This window comes from Microtus ochrogaster, linkage group LG4 (assembly GCF_000317375.1).
Source record: "Microtus ochrogaster isolate Prairie Vole_2 linkage group LG4, MicOch1.0, whole genome shotgun sequence".
Taxonomy (NCBI): Eukaryota; Metazoa; Chordata; class Mammalia; order Rodentia; family Cricetidae; genus Microtus; species Microtus ochrogaster.
The window spans coordinates 3,473,975-3,489,324 of NC_022030.1; the positions used below are offsets into that span (position 1 = coordinate 3,473,975).

The 15,350-nt window shown below is 40.0% G+C and overlaps 2 protein-coding genes across 2 annotated transcripts; both read left to right on the top strand.

The window, feature by feature from the left end:
• Window positions 1-2,867: 2,867 nt before the first annotated feature.
• On the top strand, window positions 2,868-3,944 carry LOC101985833 (trace amine-associated receptor 7a). Its single transcript, XM_005360924.1, has one exon. It carries the CDS (start codon window positions 2,868-2,870, stop codon window positions 3,942-3,944), a length of 1,077 nt encoding a protein of 358 aa, XP_005360981.1.
• Window positions 3,945-12,691: 8,747 nt separating this feature from the next.
• On the top strand, window positions 12,692-13,729 carry LOC101985548 (trace amine-associated receptor 6). The gene has a single exon (XM_005360923.1). It carries the CDS (start codon window positions 12,692-12,694, stop codon window positions 13,727-13,729), a length of 1,038 nt encoding a protein of 345 aa, XP_005360980.1.
• Window positions 13,730-15,350: the final 1,621 nt, after the last annotated feature.

The window sequence follows — 15,350 nt, forward strand, 5'->3', positions numbered from 1 at the left end:
AAATCTGCTGTCTTTCATTTCATCCATTTTCTTGCAAATGATAGAATTTTGTTCTTAATAGTTGAACAGCACACCAGTGTGAATGAGCACAGTGTTTTAGCATCTACTCATTTGTTAATAGACACCTGGGTAAATTCAATATCATGGCTTTTGAGAATAGAGCTGTAAAGAACATGGGAACCCAGGTGTCTCTTTTGTTTGTTGGTTTCATTTTTCAGGCATACCCCTAGGCTCTGTATGGCCAGATCATACCTTAGTTCCATTCTTCAGTTTCTTTTCAGTTTTTTTTTTTATCACATATCTTTATTGGTCTGTTTGTTTCTTTTGGCGGGAGCCTGACTTGTGCATTTGCTGTGGTGTGTATGGGAGTCCGAGGCAACACTCAGGAATCAGTTCTCTCCTTCCACGGCACAGACCCCAGGCATCATTCTCAAGCTGTCTGGCTTGGTAAACGTGTTCAGTCAATGAGCAGCTCGCCAGCCCCATGCATTAGTTTTTAAAGAGATCTCTCACTGATTCCCATGACTCTTGTAGTCTATTTTCTCACCAAGCATTGATAAGGATCTCTTTTCTCTACAGTTTTTCCTGCATTAGATATTTTATTTTATTATTATTTTCTTTCTTTTTTGTACTAACCCTGGGTAACAGGTTTCTCATTGAGCTGTGGTTTGAATTACCCTGATGTTTCAGAATGTGCACTTTTCTTGGGTAATTATTAGCCATTTATATTTAATCTCCTGAGAAGCGTTGGTTTAGTTCACACACTGATTGACTGATTACTTGTCGTTTCATTTTCTTTCTTTCTTCCTCCCTTCCGTCCTTCCTCCCTTTAAGGCAAATATGCCACAACATCTGGCTTAAACCATTTCTTTTAAAGATTTATTTCATTTTTAGTTTTGTGTGTTTCCCTTTGGGGTATCTGAAGGCTCAGAAAGGATGGCCTAATGAAGGGAGCTATGAGACAAAGGAGATATCAAAAGCAAAGTTACAATGTCTAATCAGCTAAATGAAGAGAAAATTCAATCAGTAAAATAAGAGAAAATAAAAATTGTGTGACGCAGGGTGAAATTTCTGACTGGGGCTGCACGTGATGAACAATTGCTTGTCTGCACTCCAACCCTGACACAGGCAGCAAAGAATGGGAGCCTAATGGACCCAGAACAAAGATGGCTGAGATAGTTGGGGAATTAGCTAGGAAAGAGACACACTGAGCTGAGTGAAGGTACTCATCAAAGATTCTTACATCTCTGTAGCATCTGCTCTTCCTGCAACCCACGGAAACTAAGCAGAAAATGGTGTTTTAATGGTCCACTTTCAAGTAGCAATTGAGAGCTTACTAAATTATATTAAAGCACCTGTCAAAAATACTGCACCTATGCTTAGCTTGGCTTAAGAAAACGGAATCTTGAACAAAATATTAACATTACAAAATATAAACAGGTTTTGGGGTACTTGTAATAGAAATGGAAAGTAAGGAAATGAATAATTTTTTGAGATTATGACCTATATAAATTGCACATCATCCCTGAGATGTATAGTAAAAGCTATGGCATCTAAAATTCATAAAATTGAAACTAAACAATGCTCCTAAAATCCTAATCTGTAAGCAAAGTATGTCCAATAATAAAATGGAGAGTTTGTAATTGAACAGAGAGTGAGACATTATTTGTCATTATGAGCAGATGTGTTTGAATGTCCACATGTGTGCACATGCATGGGGAAGTCTGTAGTGACATTGAGAGACTTCTCCAGTTGCTCGCTCCTTCTTTGAGGGACGTCTCTCAGTTGAACCCATAGCGTGCCAATGCTACCATTCTAGCTATCCCACTTGCTATGGGAATCAACTGTGTATTCCTTCTGAGCTCTGGAATTAGAGGTGGGCAGCCATGTCTACCAGGCATTTATTAGGCTTCTGAGGATCCAAGCTCACACCCTGACATATGTACTGCCAGCACTTTGTGTACTGGGCCACTCCCTGCCATGAATATCCACTCCTTCCACATTTGATTAATACGTTACATTTCCGAAGAATCCATTAAACCAAATGCAGGACACAGAGAATAAACATCTATTTGTTGTAAGAGCCTTTTGCTTCTTTCCCTGACCTCACTTTCCCAATCCAGAAATATAATCCAGAAATATTAAAGCTAAACCTGAAGAACAACTAGGGGTTTCAAGATTCTGCACCATATTTCTCTAAGACAGACCAGTGCCTGAAGGGAGAAAAAACGTTTATGAAGGGATTTTTATACCTTTCAACGTGAGGGCTATTGATAAAAATTCTTACAAGGGAAAAAATGAGCTCTAATAAATGAACAAAGCATCAAATTCTGTGCAAAGATCTGTTGCAGCCGATATCACATTCACTTACGTCATACCTAAAGGTCAGCTGCAAGCAGCAAATTAGAAGGGGGAAAGTTTGGTTGTGGCATAAACAACACACTTACTAACAAGCTGCTACCTGCCTACCCCTACACCATGGGGATTCAGTGCTAGGGACACACTGTACTTGGCATCATTAGGCGGCTTTCCTGAGGGTTAAAAGTGCTTAGGGCATTGCCATAGGCTAATCAAAAACAATGGAATTGCTAATAAAAGGCGGAATTGAAATGTGTGTCACAGAATAGACTCATGCTTTGAGATGTGAGAATAGACTAAGTAGAGAAAATATTTAAAACAGACGTAAAGAGCATTCATGTAATAGGGAAGGTTGACTCTGAATTAGGAAGGAGGTAATTTTAGAGAATGAAAATTCTCTAATTTGACACCATTGATGTCAAAACCTGGTGAATATATGTGCAGAAAAAGAGAAACTGTGACAACTATAAGCTCTGCGCTTTTTTCTGAGGATTTTTAGAATAGCATAAATGGCTACAGATGATGACAGTTATGACTGGGATCAAGTCAGAATCATGAGTGAAGGTCCAGTCCCTCCCACAACTGTGCTGCTGTGCTATGAGAACCTGAACGGATCCTGCATCAGGAACCCATACTCCCCAGGCCCTCGCCTCATCCTCTATGCAGTCTTTGGCTTTGGGGCTGTGCTGGCTGTGTGTGGAAACCTCCTGGTGATGATGTCAATCCTCCATTTCAGGCAGCTGCACTCCCCTGCCAACTTTCTGATAGCTTCCCTGGCCTGTGCCGACTTCTTGGTGGGACTGACCGTGATGCCCTTCAGCACAGTGAGGTCTGTGGAGAGCTGCTGGTACTTTGGGGACACTTACTGTAAATTTCATTCTTGTTTTGAAGGATCATTTTGTTATTCTTCCATCTTCCACTTGTGTTTCATCTCTGTGGACAGATATATTGCTGTCAGTGACCCCCTCACCTATCCCACCAGGTTCACGGCTTCTGTTTCGGGCAAGTGCATCGCCTTCTCCTGGCTCCTGTCTATCACCTATAGTTTTTCCCTCCTTTACACAGGGGCAAATGAAGCTGGGCTGGAGGATCTAGTGACTGCCCTCACCTGTGTGGGAGGCTGTCAAATTGCAGTGAATCAGAGCTGGGTCTTTATCAATTTTCTATTTTTTTTTATTCCCACACTGGTAATGATAACTGTCTACTCTAAGATCTTCCTCATTGCTAAGCAACAGGCTCAGAAGATTGAGAGAATGAGCGACCAGACTGCCAAGGCATCAGACAGCTACAAGGACAGAGTGGCCAGGAGGGAGAGGAAAGCAGCCAAAACCCTGGGGATTGCAGTGGCAGCCTTTCTCCTGTCTTGGCTGCCATACTTCATTGACTCCATCATTGATGCCTTCCTAGGGTTCATCACTCCCACGTATGTGTATGAAATTCTAGTGTGGATCGCTTACTACAACTCAGCCATGAACCCTTTGATTTATGCTTTCTTTTATCCTTGGTTTCGAAAAGCCATCAAACTGATTGTCACTGGCCGAATCTTAAGAGAGAATTCCTCAGCCACCAACTTGTTTCCCGAGTAGATTCTTGACTCATTTGGGGGACTGACAAGAGTTTAACAGAAAAACATCATGGAAAAATTGAATGCCCAGAAATGCTCCTATAAAGTAATGAATTATACATCAGCTGATACCCGAACACATAAACTCAGCTACAATTGTTCCCTGATTAACATAACGTTGAATTTTAATTGTAAAGGTTTTAATGGGACAGAATCCCAAAAATGGGGGCATTCTGGCACATTCTGGCTTTTATCATTGTGTTTTTGTTCTGTTTAGTTCTTAGTTTCCCTCTATTTCATGGATTAGTAAGCCTCTTCTTGTAGTACTCTTGAGAAAACTCTGTGTGTGTATGTGTGTGTGTGTGTGTGTGTGTATGTTTTTGTGTGGATATATGTAGATATATTCTATTTCTATCATATATCTCTGTTTTTAATCAAATATATACATATAATATATATTCTAAACTATTGAATTTCTACATTCATGTTAGTTCAATCCCTGGGTATAACACATCTTCATTCTTCTATGTTTTTAAAATAAAATGTAAACTCAAAAGAAGAATGTACGTATAAGATGAAAACAATGATGCATGGTGTTATTCAGAATTGTGTCACAAAGTGCAGTCTCAGTTATGAAAATTATTATTAATGATGCTAGTTCAATTGCTGGAAATTATAAAGAAAACTGTCATGATATGGAATAACATCCATTCACATATCATCAACCTGGAAATAAGCATTCACATCCTCAGAGTCGAAGGACATGAGGTTACTCCTAAATATTCTCTACTTACCAACCAGACTAGCACACTCAAGCTCATTTGTTCACCCTCAGACTACCTGAGATAACAAATCATAAACTACACTCCTCGTGGATACTAATTTGCTATTTGGAAGAACAATGTGATCATGTCTGTGAATTGCATACCCCTTCTCTGGCTTATGTATTTGACAGCACCTTGGCAAGCTTTCTACATAGGAAAGTTTAAGGCTAAAGTGATTCTGAGAGCCTTTTTCTGAGTAGCCCAGGCTTTAGGACCCGTCAATGGAGTGACATTCTGCGTTCAAATGAGCCACACATATTTGCTTCCTTTCCCTGTTCATCTGCATGTCTCCAGCACGGACCTTCCACTCTGTATGAAATGGAAGGATTAGTCAATGGATTTTTGCAGAATAAATATGTTTTTCCTTTAAATTCAGGAATATTTTAATATCCTTCTTTTAAATCCAAAAGTAGTTAAGAATTAAAATGTGGATGCTCACATGCGCTCAGTGACTAGGATCCTTATACACTGAGGTAGCTGTTAGACAATGGTGCTGTGCTACTGCGGACTAACCTTCTGACATTTGAGTGGGAAACGTCATGGACATGAATTTCATAGACATGAACTTCCTGGACCTTGTAAATGTAGGGTGTTTATTGCTAATTCGAGGGTGGCATAAACATTAGCAAACCAAGACTTCTTCCCACATTCTTTTTCCTTGTCAATCAACATGCCACTATGGCAAACCCAAAGTCTTAGACACAAAAGCCCATTTAAGATGATATGAAGCATCCTTTTCATATAGGATATGGTTATGATGTTGAGACTCAGTCTTGGAAAGGTGTATGGTATGTCAGACCTGCTTCTGCTGTTTCTGAACATTCACAAGGCCAAGAGTAGTCTTTCAGGAACAGCCAATGTTCCCCTCTGGTCACTGCACAACTTCTCCCCTCTAAGCATTTCCTTAGCTATCCTTATAAAATTGTACCAGCCTGGTTCTGTGGATCCATGGCTATCTATTCTCTACTCTAATAAGATATATAAAATATTATAATTATATTTATTCTTTATTTGCTTATAAAATATTTATGGTGTTTCTATTATAATTATACCAAGTCTCTCTGAATTTTGAAAACATATCTATTTTTTAAAGTGTGTGTGTGTTGGGTCGGTCTGTGAGTGAGTGTGTGTGTGTGTGTGTGCACACATGCGTGGTGTATGCATGGGGTACACAGCTGCACGCACTCAGAAGGCAGGAAAAGGTATCCAGTGTTATTCTTTGTCTCTATCGGTGTTGTCTTGAGACGAGAGCTCTCACTGAACTAGAAGCTCACCATTTGGGTTGATCTTGCTGAGGTGCCTGCTCTTAGGGTTCACCTGTCATTGCTTCCCAACACTGGTGTTAAAGACATGCATGTCAATGTAAAAGGTCTTTTACATGGGTTCTGGAGGTTTGAGGTCAGGTCCTCAAGCTCTCAGAGCAAGTGCTCCTGTCTACTGGTTTTCTCCCTGGCCTGAAAACATTTCTTTATTTCCTTCGAATAGCCAGTATAATGAAGATGAATTTCATCATTATTTGATCTCTTTTCTAAGAAGCTTATGTGATTTTGTTATGCCCAGATTTGTGAAGTTCCCACAAAACCAACAAGGACACCTAGTCCCATATGTAAAAGCAAAGAGCCTTTATTCTGTACAAGTTTGCAAACTCAGACTTTCTGTGTCCAACGTATTGGAGTGATCGAAGAGGCTCGAGCTCAGTTAGAGTTGGTTTGTATGGTAGTAAAAGTGGGGGTGAGGGATTTCTAAAGTTCAGGACCCCTGACTGGCTGACATTTATCTAGGGGTGTCCTGGTGAATGTGCTGGTAGAAGATTCTATCTACCATGGCTGGAATGTTAGGAATTTCCTTTGGATGGTCTGTCCCTGGCTGGTGCCTGGGTAATTTCAGTTTGTGGTCCTTTCTGCTACCAGGTATTGCCTCAGGGTAGACAACTGAGTCTCAGGCCTCTATCATGGCTAGCTAGGTCCTACACTCGCAGGTGATAATGTTTGGAAGTTAAGACCATCCTTTAGGTGATCTGTTCCTATGAAGCTTATCATGATTGGGTCCCACAATTTTATTTCATACTTCTCTGTGATTAGTGCCTGTTTGTTTGTTGTCTTTATTCTGATAGACATGCTAATAATTTTATTAACATATATTTGTTCTGTCTATTCGAGATTCACTGTCATATTTCTCCACATCTACAAAGTATGTATTAACCAAATAAAACCTTTATCGTGATACAACCCCCAGCACCTAACCCAATCCCTAGTAAATTCTAATCTCCTTATTTTAGCTTCCATTAATGAAAAAGAATTCATGATGTTAATTCTTCTGTGTTGGTAGATACTTTTTGATGCTTGAGCATTTCTTTAATCCAGATGAAGCTTTGTATAGAATTGATTGTCTTGTATTCACTCCATCCTTCTCTCTGAAGACTCTTCTTAGGCCATAGAATTTTTCTCTGGCTCCACCCAGAGGTGAGGAAAAGATAGCTCTTAGTCCTGGAGCCACCTCCTGCTGTGTGTGCTAGACTATGTGATTCTTTTTTTTGGTTTTTCAATCGATTTGATTCCATATGCTTTCTCTCATCTACACACACTGGGGTGGGCATTCTGAGAAGATTTAAGAAATAATACCACTGAAACCATGTGCTCAAGTGGATTGACCGGTGATCTTCAGATGGTCTGTAACATTTCCACTGCCGCAAATGCTAAAGATAGAAATGCTTAAACAGAAAAAGGCCAGAGTAATTTACTTTATAATTATCTGCTATTGTGAGTCCCCATGCAAGACTTTGGTACACTGACCCAGATTCTTTCTGTGTGTGCTCCAAGCTTCTTTGTGATACAGAAATTGAATGAACAGTGTGAAGAGAGGCATCCCAAGAGTGTATCCTTTCAGATCAAGGCCTGGCCTACCTCCTGCCACAAGGGTATCTTAGTGTGTGAACATCAAATCTGAATACTGACCCAGAAATAAAGCTGTTACACTTTAAGGATGACTGCATCAGCAAATTGTTTATTTTTTATTGTGTGGTGATCAAACACATGATAAATTTAAGACTGGAATTTGAAACTGACTTCAGTAATATTATATGATAGTTCACTGTTTGATTTTAAAATTAAATGAGATATCCTGGCATGCAATCTGTCGTTTTTTCAATATTCAGGAAATCCACAGTGAATAATCTCTGAGTCTTCAGAGCTAGTCTTCCCTCCTTCTAACTAGGAAGTGTGAGCACATCTCTACTTATGGGACAGTTTGAACTTGATACATTATGGATACAAAATGTCATTACCATTACATCAATTCATAAGTGGAAGGTTGTTCCAGTCAATCTTTCCCCCCCCCGCCAGATTTTATGACTATATGGGAAGTTCATACAGCTTGATTCTCAACTTCTAAATTCAAAAGTCCACTCCAAAGTCCATTCTAGTTGTCATTATAACTTTAATGCATACTTACTAAACACTATTATTTTTCTGCCCTTATTCCTAACCTCTTAGGATCAATAATAGGAGAGGTAAAGTCTGTTCATTTGTTTTGTTTTTCATTCTTTCTTTCTTCCCCTCTCCCTTTTTTTTTTTATACAGCCCCACTCACACCTCAGAATAGAAAAGAAATTAAAGATTTTTGAGAGTGGATCAATGATTCTCTGCGTGTCAAATAGTGTTCTTGATGGGATCTGCCATCAATGTGGCAAACCTAGGGTTGGAAGTTGTGTCATTGGGTTCATGTGTGATTTCTCTGGAGAATGTATGTTCACAATAGATCCCTGGTGTGGGTGGAACATTCCAACAGAGCTCTCCATGCTCTCATTTAGAGTCTGAACATGAGAAGAAACCATGTGGACTTGTGTGCTCGAGTTCATTCTGTCCATCACGCTTCTGAAGAATAAATGAAAAAAAGTGATTTAAGCCTCATTCTCTTTTAGGCTTCTTTATTCGGTGGCCTTGATGACCCACTTTTTACTCATTTTGAGCAAATTAAGTTGAAACTGAGCACACTCATAGCAGGAAAAGTGGAATGATGGAGGGAGAAGCCTTACACTGCCACTCTCTAGAAGACAATGGTCCATAAGTTCCAAATAGCCTGATAAGGAGGAGCATCCAGGCTTGTCCCTTCCCCCAGCTTCCTCATTTAACAGTATGTCAACTGTGCATGATACATTCTGCAAGGTCTGAGGAGTAAATACGAAAAGTCCAAATGAACATAATCATACCCCCAAAAGCAAGGTGGTGGAGTGCCTAAGGCAGAGCTTCCTGGATAGTGAATGCTTGTGCCATGAGGCCAGTGTGATTTAGCTGAAAGGTAGAAGCCCAGCTGACTTCATACAAGATTCCTTGGTTTCTTTTCCCATATCTTTTCACTACTTTGATGGAGGGGGTACTTTTAAAGTGTTCTTGATTTGCTTGAGACCTGTATTAAGAGCATAGTCCTCGCATACATCACCATGGATGAAGACCAAGCAGGGAAGAGTTTGTTCTCCAATTAAAGCCCATCGATTTGAAGGATATATATGGAGAAACCTGAAAGATACCTGAATAAGCGTATTGATTTCATTGATTTGTGAGCAGGCAGCCAATAGGATAAGTAAGAAATATCTCTCACTCTCTATAATGTACTATACAAGCATACGTGTGTGTGTGTGTGTGTGTGTGTGTGTGTGTGTGTGTGTATGCTGTTGGTTGTGGTGGTGTATACTTTAACCGCAGCACTCAGTGGATATGGACAAGTATCTGTGAGTTTGAGGCCAGCTTAGACTGTGTAGTGAGTTCCAGCATATTCAGGGCAAACATAGTAAGGATGGGGCAGAGAGGGATGACACATTTTAGATAATATGTATATAATCACATAACTGAGTTTTATGCGTTTTTCAAACACTATAAAATGAAAAGAAGTCATAAACATTGCTTCTAGTATAGACATTTCATGCTTAGAAATAATGTTGTGGCTAAATTATAATTAAAATTTTTGCCAAATGTGGTAGCCCACACCTTCCCAGCACCTGGGAGGTATAGCCTGTGGATCTCTGTGAGCTCTAGGTCAGTCAGGAATACTCAGAGATCCCGTTTTTTTAAAAAAAAAAAAAATTCTTTTTATTTATTTATTTTTGTGTAGGAAGAATTCTTTTTTTTTATTCTTTGCCTAAAACCAGGCCCTTTGAGGGAAGACATACTCAAGTAAGTGTGGGCTGAAGCCGTGGCTGAAGTCCTAAAATTGAAGCTTTTAGTGCTCAGAGTGACTAGACAAGCTTGTGTGGCCCCTGAGATCTGCCTAGCAGATGAAAAAGGAAACACTCGCTAAACTGAACTTGAAGAAAAAAAAAATGGTTTCTCACACTTTCTCACTCTCCTCCACGTACCCACAAGCAGTTAACGCACACTTAGAGAAACACTCGTCAACCCTTGGTGGTGATGGAGAGAATCAAGTTAATTCAGTCATGCACTAACATATTGAGCTTCTGAGACCATTAGCAGACAAGCTGACTGCACGTACTCAATGCCCAGTGCTCTTCAGTTACAGAGTAAACTTCAGCCTGCCTGGTGTTTGGTTACCTCAGTCTCTAATCCGCAGAGAGAAGAATAAAACACCATGTCTCATTAACACTCCTCTGACTTGGTGCCCTGCATGACCACAGGCCATCGTAATCACATCCTTCTCTTACTTAGGTCATAATGAGGAAGAGTTCACACATTCAGTCACTGGGGGATGCTCTCGTTAGGGATGTCTTGGAGGACCAAACTAAAGATCAGGTGCAGAAATGAGAAGGAAAACTTCATCTGATGTAAGAACTAAAAGTTTGCCTTAGCATCCTTTCTAGGGCATTAGAGTCATAAACCCATGAGAATCAGGACTTCCTAACATTGCCCAACTATTTACTAAAGACAGTTTGGGGAGGACAACATTAGAAAACTCATATTAGTGCAAGAATTTTATAAGACTTGGGACAAGCCTCCAACTACATCCCACCTCAGTATTGGGAGAAGTGCTGCTTACTGAGTTAGTAAACATGAATGCACAAGTTAACCTAGATTCCTCTATTGATCTTAGCTTACATTTTTAAAAAAAAACAGAATAGCTAGAATCATACAAATACTGGAGCAGGTCTTTGCAAGCCCTGTTTTAGGATCCCTGGGCCTGGATCTGTCTGTCCTTATGCTTCTCATATCATACACGTTGTCTTTTCCCTTCTGGTGCAATCCTTACATGCCCAGCTTTCCACGTACGTTTCAGTGTTGTTTCATCTTCAAGACCTCAGTTTTTCTGATCGTAGAAGTGGCATGCATTTTTATTACTTTATACCCAGACATCCACTATGTTTTTAACTGATGAATTAATTAATATAAATCTCAGAATGATGGAGGGATATATAAAGTTCTTTCTCTTCCCAATGGCAAAGATGCCAATGGAAAGGCTTTTATTTACTAGAACACAAATTTTAATGGGAAGAAGGGATCAGTTTGCCTCATGAGGATATATGACAATGTTTAGAGACATTCGCAACCAAGGGTTAAGGGTGGCTATGACTGGTTGTGCACTTGGTGCCACACAACGTATAGAATGGTTTATAAAGTCTATAGAACATAAACGAGGAAAACATGGCATGAAAAAAATTGAAATTATTTTGTAAAATCAGACATTAAGAAGATGTTAGGAGGAACAGGAAAGATATCTGAGTAAGAGTATGGATTTTCAATAATCCATCTGTGATCAGGTAACTAGCAGGATGAATAAGAAATAACCCTCACTCTTTATAATGTACCATACAAGCTTATAAATGCCTGTATGTCTCCATTCCTCTACTGCTGGAGACTTGAACTCCTTGTCAGGAAGGCTGAAAAATGTTTTTCCTTAGTCCGCAGTGCTCTGCCATGCTGGAGACTATGAACACAAAACCTGTTTCCAACTTCTCACGCCCTGTCCATTGTTCTTTGTAAAAGGAAATCTCCCCAGGAACATGGGTAGAACGGGCAGGAACCACAAAGGACAGCACAGCCAGAGTGCTCATTGCAGATCTATTGAATGCATGGAGAGACTGTGGACGGATCCCCGGTAGCAATGGCTTGAGCACAGAATTCATCTTCTCAGTTGTCTCTGAGAAAAGCCGCTGCATCTAAGTGCTATACAGTTTTGTTTTTTAAGGTCTTCGTATAATATATCTCTCTTCAGTGTTATTATTTCCCCATAGCTTGTTATCTCGCTGCTTGGTAGCCATGGTAGATGCATAAATAACTCTTATCAGGCTATAAAGAGCCAAGTTGACCTTTAAACCTTGTGGCCCCATCCTATCTTTTTAAAACCCGAGGAACGTGACTAAGTCATGACTGAGAAGGAGGTCATGGTTCAAGTCTGCAAACAAAGGAAAAAGAATTATTTGGCCTAACATACATAATAGTAATTAATGTCAAAAAGACTTGTTTTGTAGACCAACTTTACTAATAATCACTGCTGAATATAATCTTATTGGTTCACACCTTGCCCTATTGGGATTCCATCAAGGGATTTTCCCATTGGGGGTGTCTATTTAGCTTTAGGCGGTAGTTTAAGACATGTAACATAGAAGTAAATCTATAGGTGATCCACCAGTTCCACAGCTGCATCCACTGTTACGACTGCTGCCAGAGAAACACTAGAGGTAAAAAATAAAACATAAAAACATGTTTAGGAATCAAAGAAAATGTAGCCAATTAAGAAAAAGGATCATTTGTTAATTGAAATTCAGCTTTAAAAATTTCCGACCATATCAAACTTACTGGATTTTATTTTGTTCCAAAGAATGTTTAATGTTGCCAGGAGGATTAAAATTGAAAAATGATATTAGACTTAACATCTCATAATAGCCTCTGGTGTCCTACTGGATTGATGTGTACTTCTTTTACCTCTACAGTAGTAAAATCAGAATTCCTGACTCTTGAGAATCAAATGAAGACCTGCTGCCCATGCAGACAGCAGCAGCATGGATAGTAACTCATCTCCGCCAGCAGTCCTACAGCTCTGCTATGAGAACGTAAATGGGTCCTGTGTAAAAACTCCCTATTCGCCTGGGCCGCAGGTCATCCTCTATGCAGTCTTTGGCATTGGGGCTGTGCTGGCAGTGTTTGGAAACCTCCTGGTGATAATCTCCATCCTCCATTTCAAGCAGCTGCACTCACCTACCAATTTCCTCATTGCCTCTCTGGCCTGTGCTGACTTCTGGGTGGGCGTCTCTGTGATGCCCTTCAGCATGGTTAGGTCCGTCGAGAGCTGCTGGTATTTTGGGAGAAGCTTCTGCACTTTCCACACCTGCTGTGATGTGGCATTTTGTTACGCTTCTCTCTTCCACCTGTGCTTCATCTCCATCGACAGGTACATCGCTGTCACTGACCCTCTGGTCTATCCCACCAAGTTCACGGTGTCTGTGTCAGGAATTTGCATCAGCATCTCCTGGATTCTGCCCCTGGTGTACAGTGGTGCTGTGTTCTACACAGGGGTCTACGACGATGGCCTGGAAGAGTTATCCAATGCCCTCAACTGTGTAGGAGGGTGTCAGGTAGTTGTGAATCAGAACTGGGTGTTAATAGATTTTCTTTCCTTTTTTATACCAACTCTCGTTATGATAATTCTGTATGGTAATATTTTCCTGGTAGCTAGGCAACAGGCTAAAAAGATAGAAAATATTGGTAGCAAAACAGAATCATCATCAGAAAATTACAAAGCCAGAGTGGCAAAGAGAGAGAGAAAAGCAGCCAAAACACTGGGAATCACCGTGATAGCATTCATGATCTCATGGTTGCCATATAGCATTGACTCATTAATCGATGCTTTTATGGGATTCATCACCCCTGCCTACATTTATGAGATTTGTGTTTGGTGTGCTTATTACAACTCAGCCATGAATCCTTTGATCTATGCTTTATTTTATCCATGGTTTAAGAAAGCTATTAAGGTTATTATGAGTGGCCAGGTGTTCAGGAACAGCTCAGCGACTATGAACTTGTTCTCTGAGCAAATATAAGCACAGGCACAGAGGAACTCACAGGTACCTTTAATTTCCTAATGAATTGAGTCTTTAAAGAGTCTAGGAAGACCCTTAATGGGAAAGAATAGTGGCTATTCACACTAGACAGGATGAGTTAGCATTTTCTAGTCTTGGTAGGATGTGTACCTTGTTGTCATTTCTCTGAAAATATTAACTGGACCAATAAATGTTAAATTTTTATTATAAAATAGCTCCCTATTTTAGAGCTGAACTTGCAACACTCCTTGATTTAATTCCCGCCATCCACTCCTTCTTTTAATCCATGATTTTCCCTTGATCCTGGTATATTCTCTGAAAGCATCGAAGATTCCCTCTGATGCTTTCCTCTTTTCTTTACAAAGCTTCCAGGCTGACCCTAGCCTGCTAAACATTTCATTTCATGTATGTATAGGCTTCCCCCAGTTCCTGCTTTCCTTGGCTCTTTCAAATACAACTTAAAAAGGGGGAATCGTTGGCCAATATAATTGACTCAGTCTTATGAGAGATGACAGAATACAGGGGGATGAACTGCAATAGCACCACCTTTATTAGGCTGTAGTGACTGCCAGCCAAGTTATTGTCCTCCTATCCCATGATTTCCTCTCCTAAAATAAGAGACAGAAGCCACTAGACTTCCTGGAGTGGAGGCGCTGTGATTATGTGGCTGCTTTTTTGGCTGGAAGTTGGATACGTGTGACATATGGAACCCTGTGTCACACTGGTCTGCGTAGGTGCATGGATTATGATTTGTTCATTAATGTACCTTTTTGTTTTTTAACCAAACATGAACTTCATGCCTGCACCATAGTGAAATCTGTGCTGAATGCCCTGAAACAGGTAATAGCATTCCTACATTTGTTAGCCATGTCTCTGGTAAGAAGCAATGTTGCTCATTGCAACTATGTTTTAAATAAATAAGCTCAAATTCTTTTCTCTGAATCAATAAATAAAATAAAGTAAAATAAAATAAGTAAAAATTTAACAGTCTACAGAACAGGAGAAAAATCATTGCTAGCTCTCCACTCTGACATAGGACTAAAACCTAGACAATATAAAGAAACAAATAACCTAAATACTAAAAAACAAAACAAAACAGACAAACCAGCCAAGAAATAGGCTAATGAAATAGACAGATGATTCTCAAGAGATGAAGTGAAATTGGTCAATAAATATATGAAAAATTAGTTCAGCATCCTTAACCATCTGTGAAATTCAAGTTTAAGCTACGTTGAGGTTCATCTGTCTTATTTCATCCAGAGTAATGAAAACTAAGAACATAAACAGCATCAGTTGCTGGTGAGGATGTGGAGAAAGGGGAACCTTTTACACAATGCTTCAGGAATACTAACTGCTCTAGCCGTACTGGAAATTAGAGGGGTGGTATCTCAAGAAGGGGAGAGAGAGGGCAGACTTCCCATGGCCTTCTAGGCCTTCTAGGCCTCCCATGCCACTTCTAGGTGCACGCCTGAAGCACTTTGAATCAGAACACACAATGACATTGCACATCCATGTTTACTGAGGCTTTGTTTGCAATCGCCAAGTCACCGACTCAGCCTCTGCCAACAAATGAATGGACAAAGACAACTTTTACATATGCCCAGTGGAGTTTGATTTCACC